This window comes from Gallinula chloropus (assembly GCF_964237585.1).
Source record: "Gallinula chloropus genome assembly, chromosome: 12".
Classification (NCBI taxonomy): Eukaryota; Metazoa; Chordata; class Aves; order Gruiformes; family Rallidae; genus Gallinula; species Gallinula chloropus.
Genome location: NC_140097.1, coordinates 2304080 through 2315825, shown reverse-complemented (window position 1 = coordinate 2315825; position 11746 = coordinate 2304080). Strand labels below are relative to the sequence as shown.

At 48.4% G+C, this 11746-nt stretch overlaps 1 protein-coding gene across 2 annotated transcripts; it reads left to right on the top strand.

Annotated features, from left to right (window-relative positions):
- Positions 1 to 1845: 1845 nt before the first annotated feature.
- TRNT1 (tRNA nucleotidyl transferase 1) lies at positions 1846 to 6088 on the top strand. Of its 2 annotated transcripts, none has more exons than XM_084269402.1 (8): positions 1846 to 1908; positions 2053 to 2200; positions 2802 to 2995; positions 3553 to 3691; positions 3940 to 4066; positions 4309 to 4502; positions 4664 to 4914; positions 5652 to 6088. In XM_084269402.1, the coding sequence occupies exons 2-8, from the start codon at positions 2053 to 2055 to the stop codon at positions 5898 to 5900; spliced, it is 1302 nt and encodes a 433-aa protein (XP_084125528.1). In that variant the 5' UTR covers positions 1846 to 1908; the 3' UTR covers positions 5901 to 6088. The 2 variants fall into 2 exon arrangements, with proteins under 2 accessions (XP_084125528.1, XP_084125529.1); XM_084269403.1 differs by having other exon boundaries at positions 5657 to 5830.
- The last annotated feature ends 5658 nt before the right edge of the window (positions 6089 to 11746 follow it).

Below are 11746 nucleotides of genomic sequence, written 5' to 3'. Positions count from 1 at the left end.
CGTCTGGCTGAGCCTCTGCGCTTAAGCAAGCCATGGAGCACAGCAGAGGACACCACCAGAGCCTGACCACTACCAGTGAGGGAAGGGGTTACGGGAAGATGTGCAGAAATGTAACATGTTAAGGCTTTCACATGCTCTCCAAATCCATTCTCATGGGACTAGAAGATAACAAGAATTCAGATTAGGTATCAGGGAAGGTTCACAGTGCTGGGGATGGGGGGGAGCAGAGCAGGCACCGCAGGACTCAAAGAAACTCTCACTGGGCATCTACAGACAAACATCAACCAGGATGGCAGTTGTAATTAAATCCTGCCATCAGGCATGGAGATAAATTAGGTGATTTCTTAAGGTCTGGCCAAACTGTATCTCTCACCAAACAGCTAATTGCTGGGCAGGGAGCTCTGACACAGACAGTCAAATGCTTCTGTAGAAAAGAGATAATTTCTAATAGTGCAACAGTTTAATAAGAAACAGTCATCACACAACAAGAAAAGGGGAAAAAGGAAGGCTAAGAAAAGGTGATGTTCTTCCCCAGGCCTGACTGCACTATCACAGACCTGAGATAGGGGGTGTTTTAATAGCTCATTCCCCAGAAAAACCTCTGTGCTTGGAGGCATCCTCCTTTCCCCGGGGCCACGCTCATTTGTTAGGCGCCTGAAAGGCTCTGGGCCAGTTCCCAAGAAACTGCAGCACTCTCTTTTTGCTGAGACAAGAGCTTTATTCAGCCTTCACAACTTCACAGGGAACCACACTCCCAGTTAACCCCCGTGTGAGTGAGCTCCTCTTTCAGGCTCCACCGGGTCCCTCGCACCCTCTCAGGGCGGGGCCGGGGAGACCCGCAGCTCCCCGGGACGTGCCGCCGCCCGAACTCGGGGACAGGTCGGTGACCACCCAGCACTCATGTCACACTCCTGAGGAGGGAAGAAACGCTGCAAACCCCTGGTGCTCCTCTCTGTTCCACACATTTCCACAAAGACACCTTGAATCAATCCAGGCTGGCAAACAGAAGCCTGGGATCTACACTGGTATTTAACTGGTGCTTAACCGGGACCTAAACCGCACCGCGCGGCTCCGCGTAGCCCAGCGGCCGAGCTGGGGGACGCGGCCCCGCAGCTGCCAAGGTTAACGCGACTCTGAAGCGGCCTCAGCCGCGGTAACCAGCCCGCCGCCTCCCTCAGGGCTGTGTCGTTACCGACACACGTTTCGTTTCCCTTTCCCCTTCGAGCCCCTTTCTCTCCGCGCTGAACCCGCGGTGACCGGCCCGGGCGCCGCTCCGCTCCCTCCGCAACCCCGTCCCCGCGCTGCGCGTCAAGCGGGACGGACACCCGGGGGCTGCTGCGCCCGCAGCTCCGCCGCATCCACCCGTGCGGGGCCCTTCTGCGCCGGGACACACGGCCCCGCCCCGGCCCTCAGCACCAGCGCCGCCCAGACCCCTCCGGGTACCGACTCCCCCGCTCCGCCGAGCCCTCCTCGGCTCCCCCTGCCCTGCCCCCGGCTCCGCCGAGCCCAACCGGGCTCCCCCTTCCCTGGCCGCGGCTCCGCCGAGTCCGACCCAGCTCTCCCTGCCTGTCCCCGGCTCCGCCGAGCCCTCTTCGGCTCCCCCTGCCCTGCCCGCGACTCCGCCGAGCCCTCCCCGGCTCCCCCTGCCCTGGTCCCGGCTCCGCCGAGCCCTCCCCGGCTCCCCCTGCCCTGGCCCCGGCTCCGCCGAGCCCTCCCCGGCTCCCCCTGCCCTGTCCCTCCCCGTCTCTTCCTGCCCTGCCCCTGGTTCCGGCCGAGCCCTCCCGGAAGAGGCGGACTACACTCCCGTCGCACCGCCGACCTCATCACGCAGCGCCGCGGAGAGTGGAGCGGCAGGAGCCGCCTGGTCGGGCCTGGCGCCGCCGCCCGCGCTCCTCGGGAGTGCCGCGAGTGCGTGCGGGGGGCTGGCGCGCTGAGCCCGCGGGGAGAGGCGGAGGGGACGGGCGGGGTCTCACCGTGCGGCGGCTGGGGTGGGGGGGTCGGTGTCCGCGCGGGCCGGCGCGGCTGACGCGCCCCGTCGCTGTCTCTCCGCAGATGCGGGCTGAGCTGTTGCTTCTGCCCCGCAGGGCCGGGCTGCGGCTGTTCCCGCCGCTCCGCCTGCGGCACCGAGCGCCGGCCGCCATGAAGCTGCAGTCTCCTCAGTTCCAGGCGCTCTTCACGCCGGGGCTCCGTAGCGTGGCGGGTGAGTACGGCCCGGGAAGGGGCGGCTGGGCCCGGGCATCCGCGGGGCTGAGCAGCGCTCGTCGGGGCGGCGAATGCGGGCCTTGCTGCGGGGCAGCCCCGGGCAGGGAAGCGGAGAGGGGCCTTCGTGGCGAGGGCGGCCCGGTGTGTCGTGGAGGGGCGGCCGGCGGCTCAGCTCCAGTTCCGGTGGCTTTAAAATGCCTCGGGGGGCGTGGCGGGGCTGGGCTTCCCTCAGCTGCGCGGGGGATCGCGCCTGAGGAGCCCTGGGTGCGCGGTTCGCGCTGCTCTTCCAGGAGTGAGCTTAACCCGCCTGGGTTCCCAACTGCGAAACACGCTCCGCAGCCCGGAGTCGCTCAGTCGATCAGCAGGCTGTTAGTGCTTCGCTTATGAGATGCACACTGGAAAAACAGCTCAGAAATGACTTGGCAAATCCTCTGGGTGCTGGGCTGTGCTCCTGACTGGTGTGTTTTGTCCATACGTGCTGCTTACTGCGTATTTAACTCCATGTTCCAACATCTGTGATCGTCTCCAGTGGAAAGGTAAGTTGTGGCTGGCAGTGTGCTGTGGTTTGTACTTTAGAGTGCTTTTCCTTGCCTTCCCAGAACTGTTTGAGAAGAAGAACTATGAGCTGAGAATAGCAGGAGGTGCTGTGAGGGATTTACTGAGTGGAATGACACCACAAGACATAGACTTTGCCACTACTGCCACGCCAGCAGAGATGAAGGAAATGTTCACATCTGCTGGTGTTCGTCTGATCAACAACAAGGGAGAAAAGCACGGGACCATCACTGCCAGGGTTGGTTTGTCTCCTGACTCGATCTTTTCTAGCTGGATGTGCAGGTCTGCAGCGTATCCAACTGAAAACTGGCAGCATGCTCCTTCTCTGTTAAAGTGTCACACCAAGAGTTTGAATGAGACCCTCCCTGCTGTAAAGTGCAGAGTTCTGATTCCTCTTTGTTTGTAGAATTCACCTAATCACTGCATTTTAATGCATGTTACCTCTGCATCGCCTGGTCGTGCTGCTGTGTCATCACTAGAGAAGATAACAGGCTGCCCAAGTGTTCAGGCAGTGTGGGGAAGTTGATCCAAGTATTTCCTGCTCTGGATTTTCCCCAAGTCTGGCTTCCTCTGCCTCTTAGTCTGTCCTCTGCAGGAGCATTTCTGCAGGCTAGCTAGAAAATGAGTGATTTTCAGGTGCTTGTTGATTGTCTGCTCTGCATGAAAACACGGTATGTGTTGGCTTGCATGTGTCCAGCTTGAGCACTAACTGGATATAACCCTGAGGCTGAAAAAATACACAGCTTTTCTGTTTATATTCATGTGCTGAAGTAACATTGTCTGTGGGGTTTTCAGGTCCACGAACAGAACTTTGAAATTACTACTCTCAGAATAGATGTTGTCACCGATGGGCGACACGCGGAGGTTGAATTCACCACTGACTGGGAAAAAGATGCTGAAAGGAGGGATCTGACTGTCAACTCCATGTTTTTAGGTAAGTTCTAATCAAAAACAAGTATTTAGATGATACTGGCTTAATCTGAAGGGCAGTGCAACTCCTTTTGGGCTGTGTCAGCGCTGTTTGTTTGTACTGCTGTCAGCTGCAAGGTCTGTACACACCTGTAGGATGATCTGGCAGACCAGCTCAAATCACACAATGTGTCTGCTCGTCTTTTCAGGTGAGCATGTTGAATTATGCCAACCTTCTTTGACCATTCATAGTCTTCCTCCTCCTTTTTCTAGGTTTGGATGGGATGCTGTATGATTTTTTTAATGGATACGAAGACCTGAAAAACAAGAAGATCAGATTTGTAGGAAAGGCAAGTGAGAGAATACAGGAAGATTATTTACGAATCTTAAGATATTTCAGGTACTAGGTTTTGCCTTTCCTAGATAAAAAAAAAAATGAAGTAAGCATTGCAGAAAGTCTCAGAAACGTGTAAAAAGAGATCAGTGATGTAAAAAGAGTTCTAACTGCCATATTGTTAAGTTTCCTTTAGAGTAAAGGAAATAAATCAGAATATTTAAGTGTCATGACATTGATTGTCTGAGTAGAAGGTAATACATGGAATAACTGTTCTCAGTCTAACAGAGGGCTTGTTTTTGGGGCAGGTTTTATGGAAGAATCGCAGAAAAATCTGGTGATCATGAACCTAGTACACTGCAAGCTGTTAAAGAAAATGCCAAAGGTTTGGCTGGAATATCAGGAGAAAGGATTTGGGTGGAACTGAAAAAGATTCTTCTTGGAAACCACGTAAATCATTTGGTTCGACTGATGTACGAGCTGGATATTGCCCAATACGTAGGTAAAGTGAAATGAAGATTGATTCATGTCCAAAAAACCCCACAGCAGAGCAAAGGGAGAGAAACCTTTTTATTCAGACAGAAATTGGGTGGTTTTGTTCTGCAGTTTGTTCCCTGTTCTTACTAACATTCTTCCTTGCACTTGTTGTGTGTATCCCTTTAGGACTGCCACTTGATGGAAGTTTAGAGGAGTTTGACAGAGTCACTAAACATATTACAAATCTGTGTCCAAAGCCCATGACTGTTCTGACATCGTTGTTCAAGGTGAAGGATGATGTCACAAACCTTGATCTGAGGCTGAAAATCTCAAAAGAAGAAAAAAACCTTGGCCTTTTTTTGGTGAAGCACCGGCAAGAGTTGACCAGAGCTGCGGGGCCAGAACCACTCAGACCTTACCAGGACTTCATCATGGATGTGAGTGTATTTCATCTGGCTTTATTTTGTTTGTCACAGTGAACCCAGTTTCCAGTTGTACAGAGTAGCAGCAATGATAGTGCCTATGGGAAGAGAAGGACCTTAAAGAGTTCAAAAGTATTAGCCAGACTTTGTAAGAGGATCTTTTTGTACTGTTTACTGATACTTGCTCCTGTTAATGAAGGTGTTCTCTTGTTTGTTCTTCAGTTTTTCCTCTGCAGAGGGGAGCAGAAATTAACCTTTGTGAGAGCAAACATCCTGATGTATCTCTGCAACACAAAGCAGAAACTTTGGGATAGAAAGATCCTTTTCCTTCAGTAGAGTTTAGTTTTACAAGAGGATAAACAGCTGACATTTCTACTTGGGTTCAAAAGGTTGCTTTCCCATCCAAAATACTATTTAGAAATTTATTTCAAACAAAAAACCCACCGTATTTTTAGCAGTTCTGAGCAGCTTGTGTTCCACAGCAACTTCTTGACTGGATTTAGAAGTCAGGCTTATGTGAAACAGAAGTTACCTGGAATTCAAGGTGTCCAGGAATCTCCCAGAGAGCTGCCAAGTTAGGACTGTGTTTTAAATCTTGTGAGGCAGAAGAGATCCCAACTTTCACAGTTGTGGTATGTTTCAGGTGGTGCCTGATAAGATGTCTTGGGAGTAAGACAAAGCTGAGCACAGTTTGAGCTGTTTCCCACTGTTTCATAGTAAATCCTCTTCTTTTTTTTTTTTCCTTTTTGAAGTCTAGGGAGGCGAATACAAACTCCAAGATCTGTGAGCTTCTGAAATACCAAGGAGAAGAGAATCTTCTAAGAGAAATGCAGCAATGGACTGTTCCTACTTTCCCTGTTAGTGGCCACGATTTAAGAAAAATGGGTATCTCTTCTGGAAAAGAGATTGGAGCAGCATTACAGCAGTTGAGGGAGGAATGGAAGAAGAGTGGATACCACATGGATAAAGAGGAGCTGCTGAGTTGCCTGAAGAAGTTGTAACGTTGAATAATAGAGAGAACAGGGCACAGAGTGAGATACCAGTAAATGTTTCATCACTGTGCTCACAGCCACTAGTGTGTGTCATGTTTCAGCTCTTCAGGCAGCACAGTTCTCCTCTTTCTTTGTAATTTCTGTAAGGAGAGACTTCATTTTGTATTAACATAAAACATTATTTGCCAAATTCCACATTCTCTACCTCTTTTTTGTTGTATGATAAATATGTAGTAGTTTATCTCAACTGGGGCATTAGAAGTGATACCAAGATTTTTCTCCTTCTGACTTTTCTTTGTTTGGGTTCTTTTAGATGTAGCAAAAAAGGTGTTTCTGTCCCTGGATAAAATCACAGGGTGGGAGGTGCCTAGGAGAGGACAAAGTGTCTGGAAATAATGAGCTCTGGGTCTTTTTGTAGTTAACAGCTAGATGCCAGATGGAAATATCCCAGTAGTTCCCAAACTGACTTACCATGTAAACCAAGTTTGTTTGTTTTTTCTTTAAAGATTTTTATTTTCCATAATTCCAGAATCAATTTCATATTAAAAGGATGATTTATGGGATCAGTCTCATGAAGACAGGGTTTTGAAGCCTTGCTCTTCCTGCCTGGTTTGATGACCATGTCCTACCAGCCCTGTCTTTCTCTGTTGTGCTTTTCAAGAACAAAACAGGAGCTCCAACTGAGAGCAGCTCATGTGTATATAAATTTTATGCCAGGGTTAAGTTTTCCTGCAACCCCTTGGTAACTACTAATCGTTTAGATTTAGTTTTCCTCATACACCATTCTGCAACACCAGATGGCAGCTATGCCAGAGCAGGGCCACAACAAATAAAGTAATTTAAAAAAAAAAAAATCAGCGTTTTATGCTTTCATACTTCCCAGCTCCTTTGTTGGTTTTTGTTCTTTTTTCCCCTGGGAAGTCAGTTGGTTTAAATAAATGATTCTGGAGATACTTGGGAGCTTCTGGAAGAAAAGGGAAGTGTTTTTCTCTTGTTAATAAGGAAGGAAAATCTCATAAGAAGGTTATGGTGTTTGATTTAATGATGCAATTAAATTGAAGCCTCCTTGTGCAATTTACTAACTACTGAAAGCTTGGGAGGGAGATAAGTGTGAAATTTAGTGCTGCAGGAGGTTCTTATAAAAAGAACACAAAACTCCATCCTTTATGGCAACTTCCCTGGAGGTGTAAGACATCAGAACCTATGCTTCATGCTGCCCAAAACTGGCACCAAGGTCAAACTCCACAAGGAGGGAGGATTTTTAAGAACACCAGCCTGAAACTTCCACAACCTCCAGCACCTGTGAAAAATCAGCCCAGATTATCCCAAAAGCACCTCAATTAAGCAGACCTGCTCCGAATGGCTCGAGGTTTCGGTTGGGCTGTGGAGCATCTCTGGTTTACTGCATTTCAGAGACATTAACACCCTATAAAAGATGAAGCTGCATTAAATCACAACAGCAGTGTGTTTTCAGCAAGCAATAGCAGCTTGTGCTGTGGAGAAACGCTGCACTTGAATAAACACTTTTATAGAGGACATTTCAACTATTTAAATAGAAAACAGCAGAGTGGGAGGGAAGAGATGAAGCTCTTTGGTACAGATACGGCCAGGTACTCTTCTCCAAGGATTACCTGACTAGTTAAACAGTGATCACAGCGTGTTTTAATTAAAGTTACACAGCTGAAAGACCCATGGGGCTTGGCTGCTTCCCAGCTCCCCAGGGCAACAGCCCTGTCCAGAACTGGCTGCCAGGCTCGACATTAAGGGCATCACTCTTGGCGCTTGTTGGACGACAAGTGGAGGAGCAATGCTTTCTGTTCACCTGCTTGTCCTTGGCAGGGATGTAGCTCAAAAGCTCACAAAGAATAACAAAATAAACTCTGCCCTGAGAGGCAGGGCCACAGCCCCCCTGCAGAGCAAAGCATCCCAGGGGGCCCAGAGCCCAGGTGTGCTGGGGGTCCCTGGCACTGTTCCCCCCATTCCTGCCCAGGAAGCGCCTGTGAAGGGCAGAGTGGTAAATAACAGCAAGTGCCTTCCTGTGCAGATGGCGTCTGAGGATTAATGAGGGTTTTTAACCATTCTCCCAAGATGTAATGATCTGTAAAAATGATTAAAAGGCTAGATTGGCTTGGAGGAGTTTTAAGGGGAAAGGGCACGGCTAATTCTCCCTGCAGCACCAGTAAACCTGGGGCCTGAAGCCAAGCGAAGGGAAGAGCACCCCCACCTGCCCTGAGACTTGGGCACCACGTGTGGGGAGGTGCAGGGGCTCACACATGCCCCCCCACCTATCAATGGCTCCTGAACCTCATACAAATGAATACATATTCTAAAAAAAAAAAACCCCACTATATATAATACATCTGTATCTACATATTATATACTATCAGCATATATATTAAATGATATGTAACAACATATTTACATAATGTAATATATACATATTAAAAGTTTAGGAGTCAGAGTTTTTATATATATATATACACACACACATATATAGATACACATATCTTGTATATTATATTTTATAATATTTTATCGTATTTATTCCCACCTGTAATATATGTTTTATTATACCATATGACTGACAATGCTGGCTCTACCAGGGCTTCTGGTCAGGGTGATGTTTCTTGTGAGCTTCAGGTCCTGCTGCAAGCCCTGGGGTGTGACTGGTGCCTTCTCCTCTCTGGAAAACCTGCTCCAGTTCCTGCAGGACAGAAAAGGTGATGGGACCTTGGTGGTGCCTTAGTGCTGGAGAGACCAGGCGGTGTCCTTTGCTACTGGGCTGTGCAAGAAGACAAGGAGTTAAAGCTTTGACATTTCAGATGATTTCTTTATAATGTGGTAGGAGAATAGCTCTTTAAGGGTCTGAAAGTCAATTCCCCATGCTCCACTACCTGCGCATCGCCTGAACTGCCCATCCTACGGCCTCATTTAGGCACTGCTCCTCAAACAGAGCTCTGTGGAAAGAACCAGGCGGCTGCAAAGGATCACACAGGGAAACTGGTGGGTTGTGCTTTAAGCCCCAGGGCAGGATCAGGCCCATTTCACACACCAAAATCAAGCTTTCTAACAGCAAATCTGATATCAGCACCCTTTACCTCAAACTCTATCCTGCTGATCCTTGGCTAGCCTGGTCCACAGAACATTCTCCTAATAAAACTGATGAAAAAAACATCACTGGGATGCATTTCTGGTGCTGGTTTAACCAGGACAGGACAGTTTGGCAAGAACCAAGATCTGTGGTTCATCCTGTGCATCTGAACTCCCTCCTTGCCCTTTAACTCTGCCCAAACCAGGACCTTGGAGCAGGTGAGGTTAAAGTAACAGGCTTGGGGGGAGCCTGGCTTTCAGCAGATGTTTCTGCAGCTCAAAATCCTCTCCACTGGCACCTCCACCTTCCCCTTGCTGCTGAGCTGAAGGACTGTACGTTTGAGTGTCCATTTGAATGGCCCATGCGCCTTCCAGGTTCTCACCTGCTCTGGCCTTTGCCCATCGAGCCTGCACATTCTTTGAAGCTGAAGCTTTACCAAGCACGTTGCCTCCTGCAGTTAACCAGTTTAAAACACAACGTAAACCCAAACATTTCCTTCTTCCCAATGATCAGGAAAAAAAGGTCCATTTTGAAACAAATTGAATTTTATTCTTTGCAAATGTTTGCAAGCAACAAGATTCTTCTGGAAAGGGTGAAAGCAGAGAACACGCTGCCCCTCCTGCAGCTTTTACACCGCAATTAAACCAAGGTGAAGGAACGACGTGAGGAACAGGATGGGTTGCAGCACGTACAAACCCAGCATTGTTAGGAAACAAACAGTGGAGTATCTGAACGTGTTTTAGACCAAGTGTGTGAGTGTCCTAAGTGATTCTACTTCTTCATCAAAACTAAACTAAGAGATAGGAAGATGTGCAATATTACAGGCTCCGATTGTACAATGTCTTTATGCTACTGCAAGGAAGGCCTGAAAAACAAGCAATTCTAGGCTACGAGTACTCCAAGCCAGCTGAGTGAGACCTGGTGCCACGCAGGACAGCCCTCCTGTCCCTACAAGACGTCTGTTTGTCCCTTCCACCCTCTGTCAGGCCCGGTGGGGTGGGGATGTGGCTGCGCAGCCAGGACACCAGCACTGCGGCTGCCTAATCCCACATCTCACCAAGGACAGAGACGATGGTGGGATGGAGGGGGAGGAAGAGGAGACAGAAGAGGAAAAAGATCCTTTTGGCAGGAGCCAGCAAGTCAATCAGATTAATTAATGCCTGAAGCAACATACCAACCAACGAACACAGTAAATACAGGAATTATCATAAAATGTGATTGCCTTTGTGTTCAGATCTGGAAAGGATACGGTGCTCATACCTGCCAGTAACAATCTGATCCCCCACAGTCCCAATCTCATGTTTTTTCTCTCCATAAAGGAGAACAGAAGCACAGAAAGCATTACCCAACGTATAGAACCACCCCTGACTGCACACTTGCCACATGCTGTGCACTCTGAGCATCTGCACACGTGCTGCACCACAGCATCATCCAGCAGCTTCGCAGCAACCCGAATCATACTTGTTTCCAACCCAGAAAGCATCATGGACTTTGAAATGGCCAACATTACACACAAGCTTAGGCAGATGGCACAGCATCATCAACAACTGAATGAAATTAATGCTAAATTGAGTCCTGACTTACCTCACTTGATTATATTGGTTTACATTTGACTGTATATACACAATAGCAAAAATAGGCCTGTTCTGTATCCAAACATTGCCAGCAGAACGCCATGTTTAGTTGAGGCAATCTAAAAGACTCAGCCAAAACCTCATGAAGTTCAGTGATAGCTGAGAGAAAAGAAATCACTTTGAAAACCTCACCTGTCACGCCCTGGGTGGACCCCTAAAGGTACCTCAGGGCACCTAAAACTTCCTGCCACCCACACGCCCTACTGAGGGTAACACCAGAAACCAGGTATTAGGAGGGGGGATAAACCAAGCCTACAGCTGAGGCACAGATGCCTGTGCACACACAGGTGTGCTGTGTCCCCAGCTGCGTGTGCACGAAGTTAAGCTTGCTTCCAGTGGTTATCCAAGTGCAGGGGTCTCACAGAGGTTTCACAGGCTCACTCTTGCACTAGTGCTTATCATTTCAGCCTTTTGAAAGCTTATTACAGAAATATAATCAAAACACAGAACGTTTTCTGGAAGAAAATGCACCATCATCCCCCCTCTATTTGTTATAGTCCAAGTATTGCTTTTCACAGTTCACTGCCAAGTCCGAGCACTGCACACACAATTCAACGTGGTGTTAGAGATGTCTATGGAGAGAACAGAAGTTACCACAGAGGTAGAAGGCTTCAGAGAACTACACCTGAGTTACACAATTACTTTCTACATACGCAGCATGATAAACTACCCAAGAGCCTTTCAGCACCTGGGATCTTTACACATCCACCCCGCAGCAGGTACCACACGACCACTGAAACAAGAGACTTGTAGAGCCAACACTGAGGACAAGTTACTACAGGCTGGTGTCTTAAATCTTAAGTGTTTTTGTGTTGTTACAGCAGTATGCAAGCTCTCAAAGATTTACTGTGAAGAAATAGTGACTGTTAACCTTCAAAAGAAAAAACAAGTGTATGTACACAATCGTGCTGAAGAAATAAATCTTCAGTTGCCATCAAAGTGCATTCTGAGGAAAAAAAACCACCCCAACAAATCAGTGGCAAAAGCTGCCCTGTTTTAGCATCTGATTTCTGTAGCACAGACAGAACTTCAGTCCAAAGGCCAGAAGTGCACTGCCTTTTATTTCTCTTTTACTCAGAAACTTTTGCTTTTTGTAAAGTAGGGATGATAATGTGAAATGTTACTTTCTG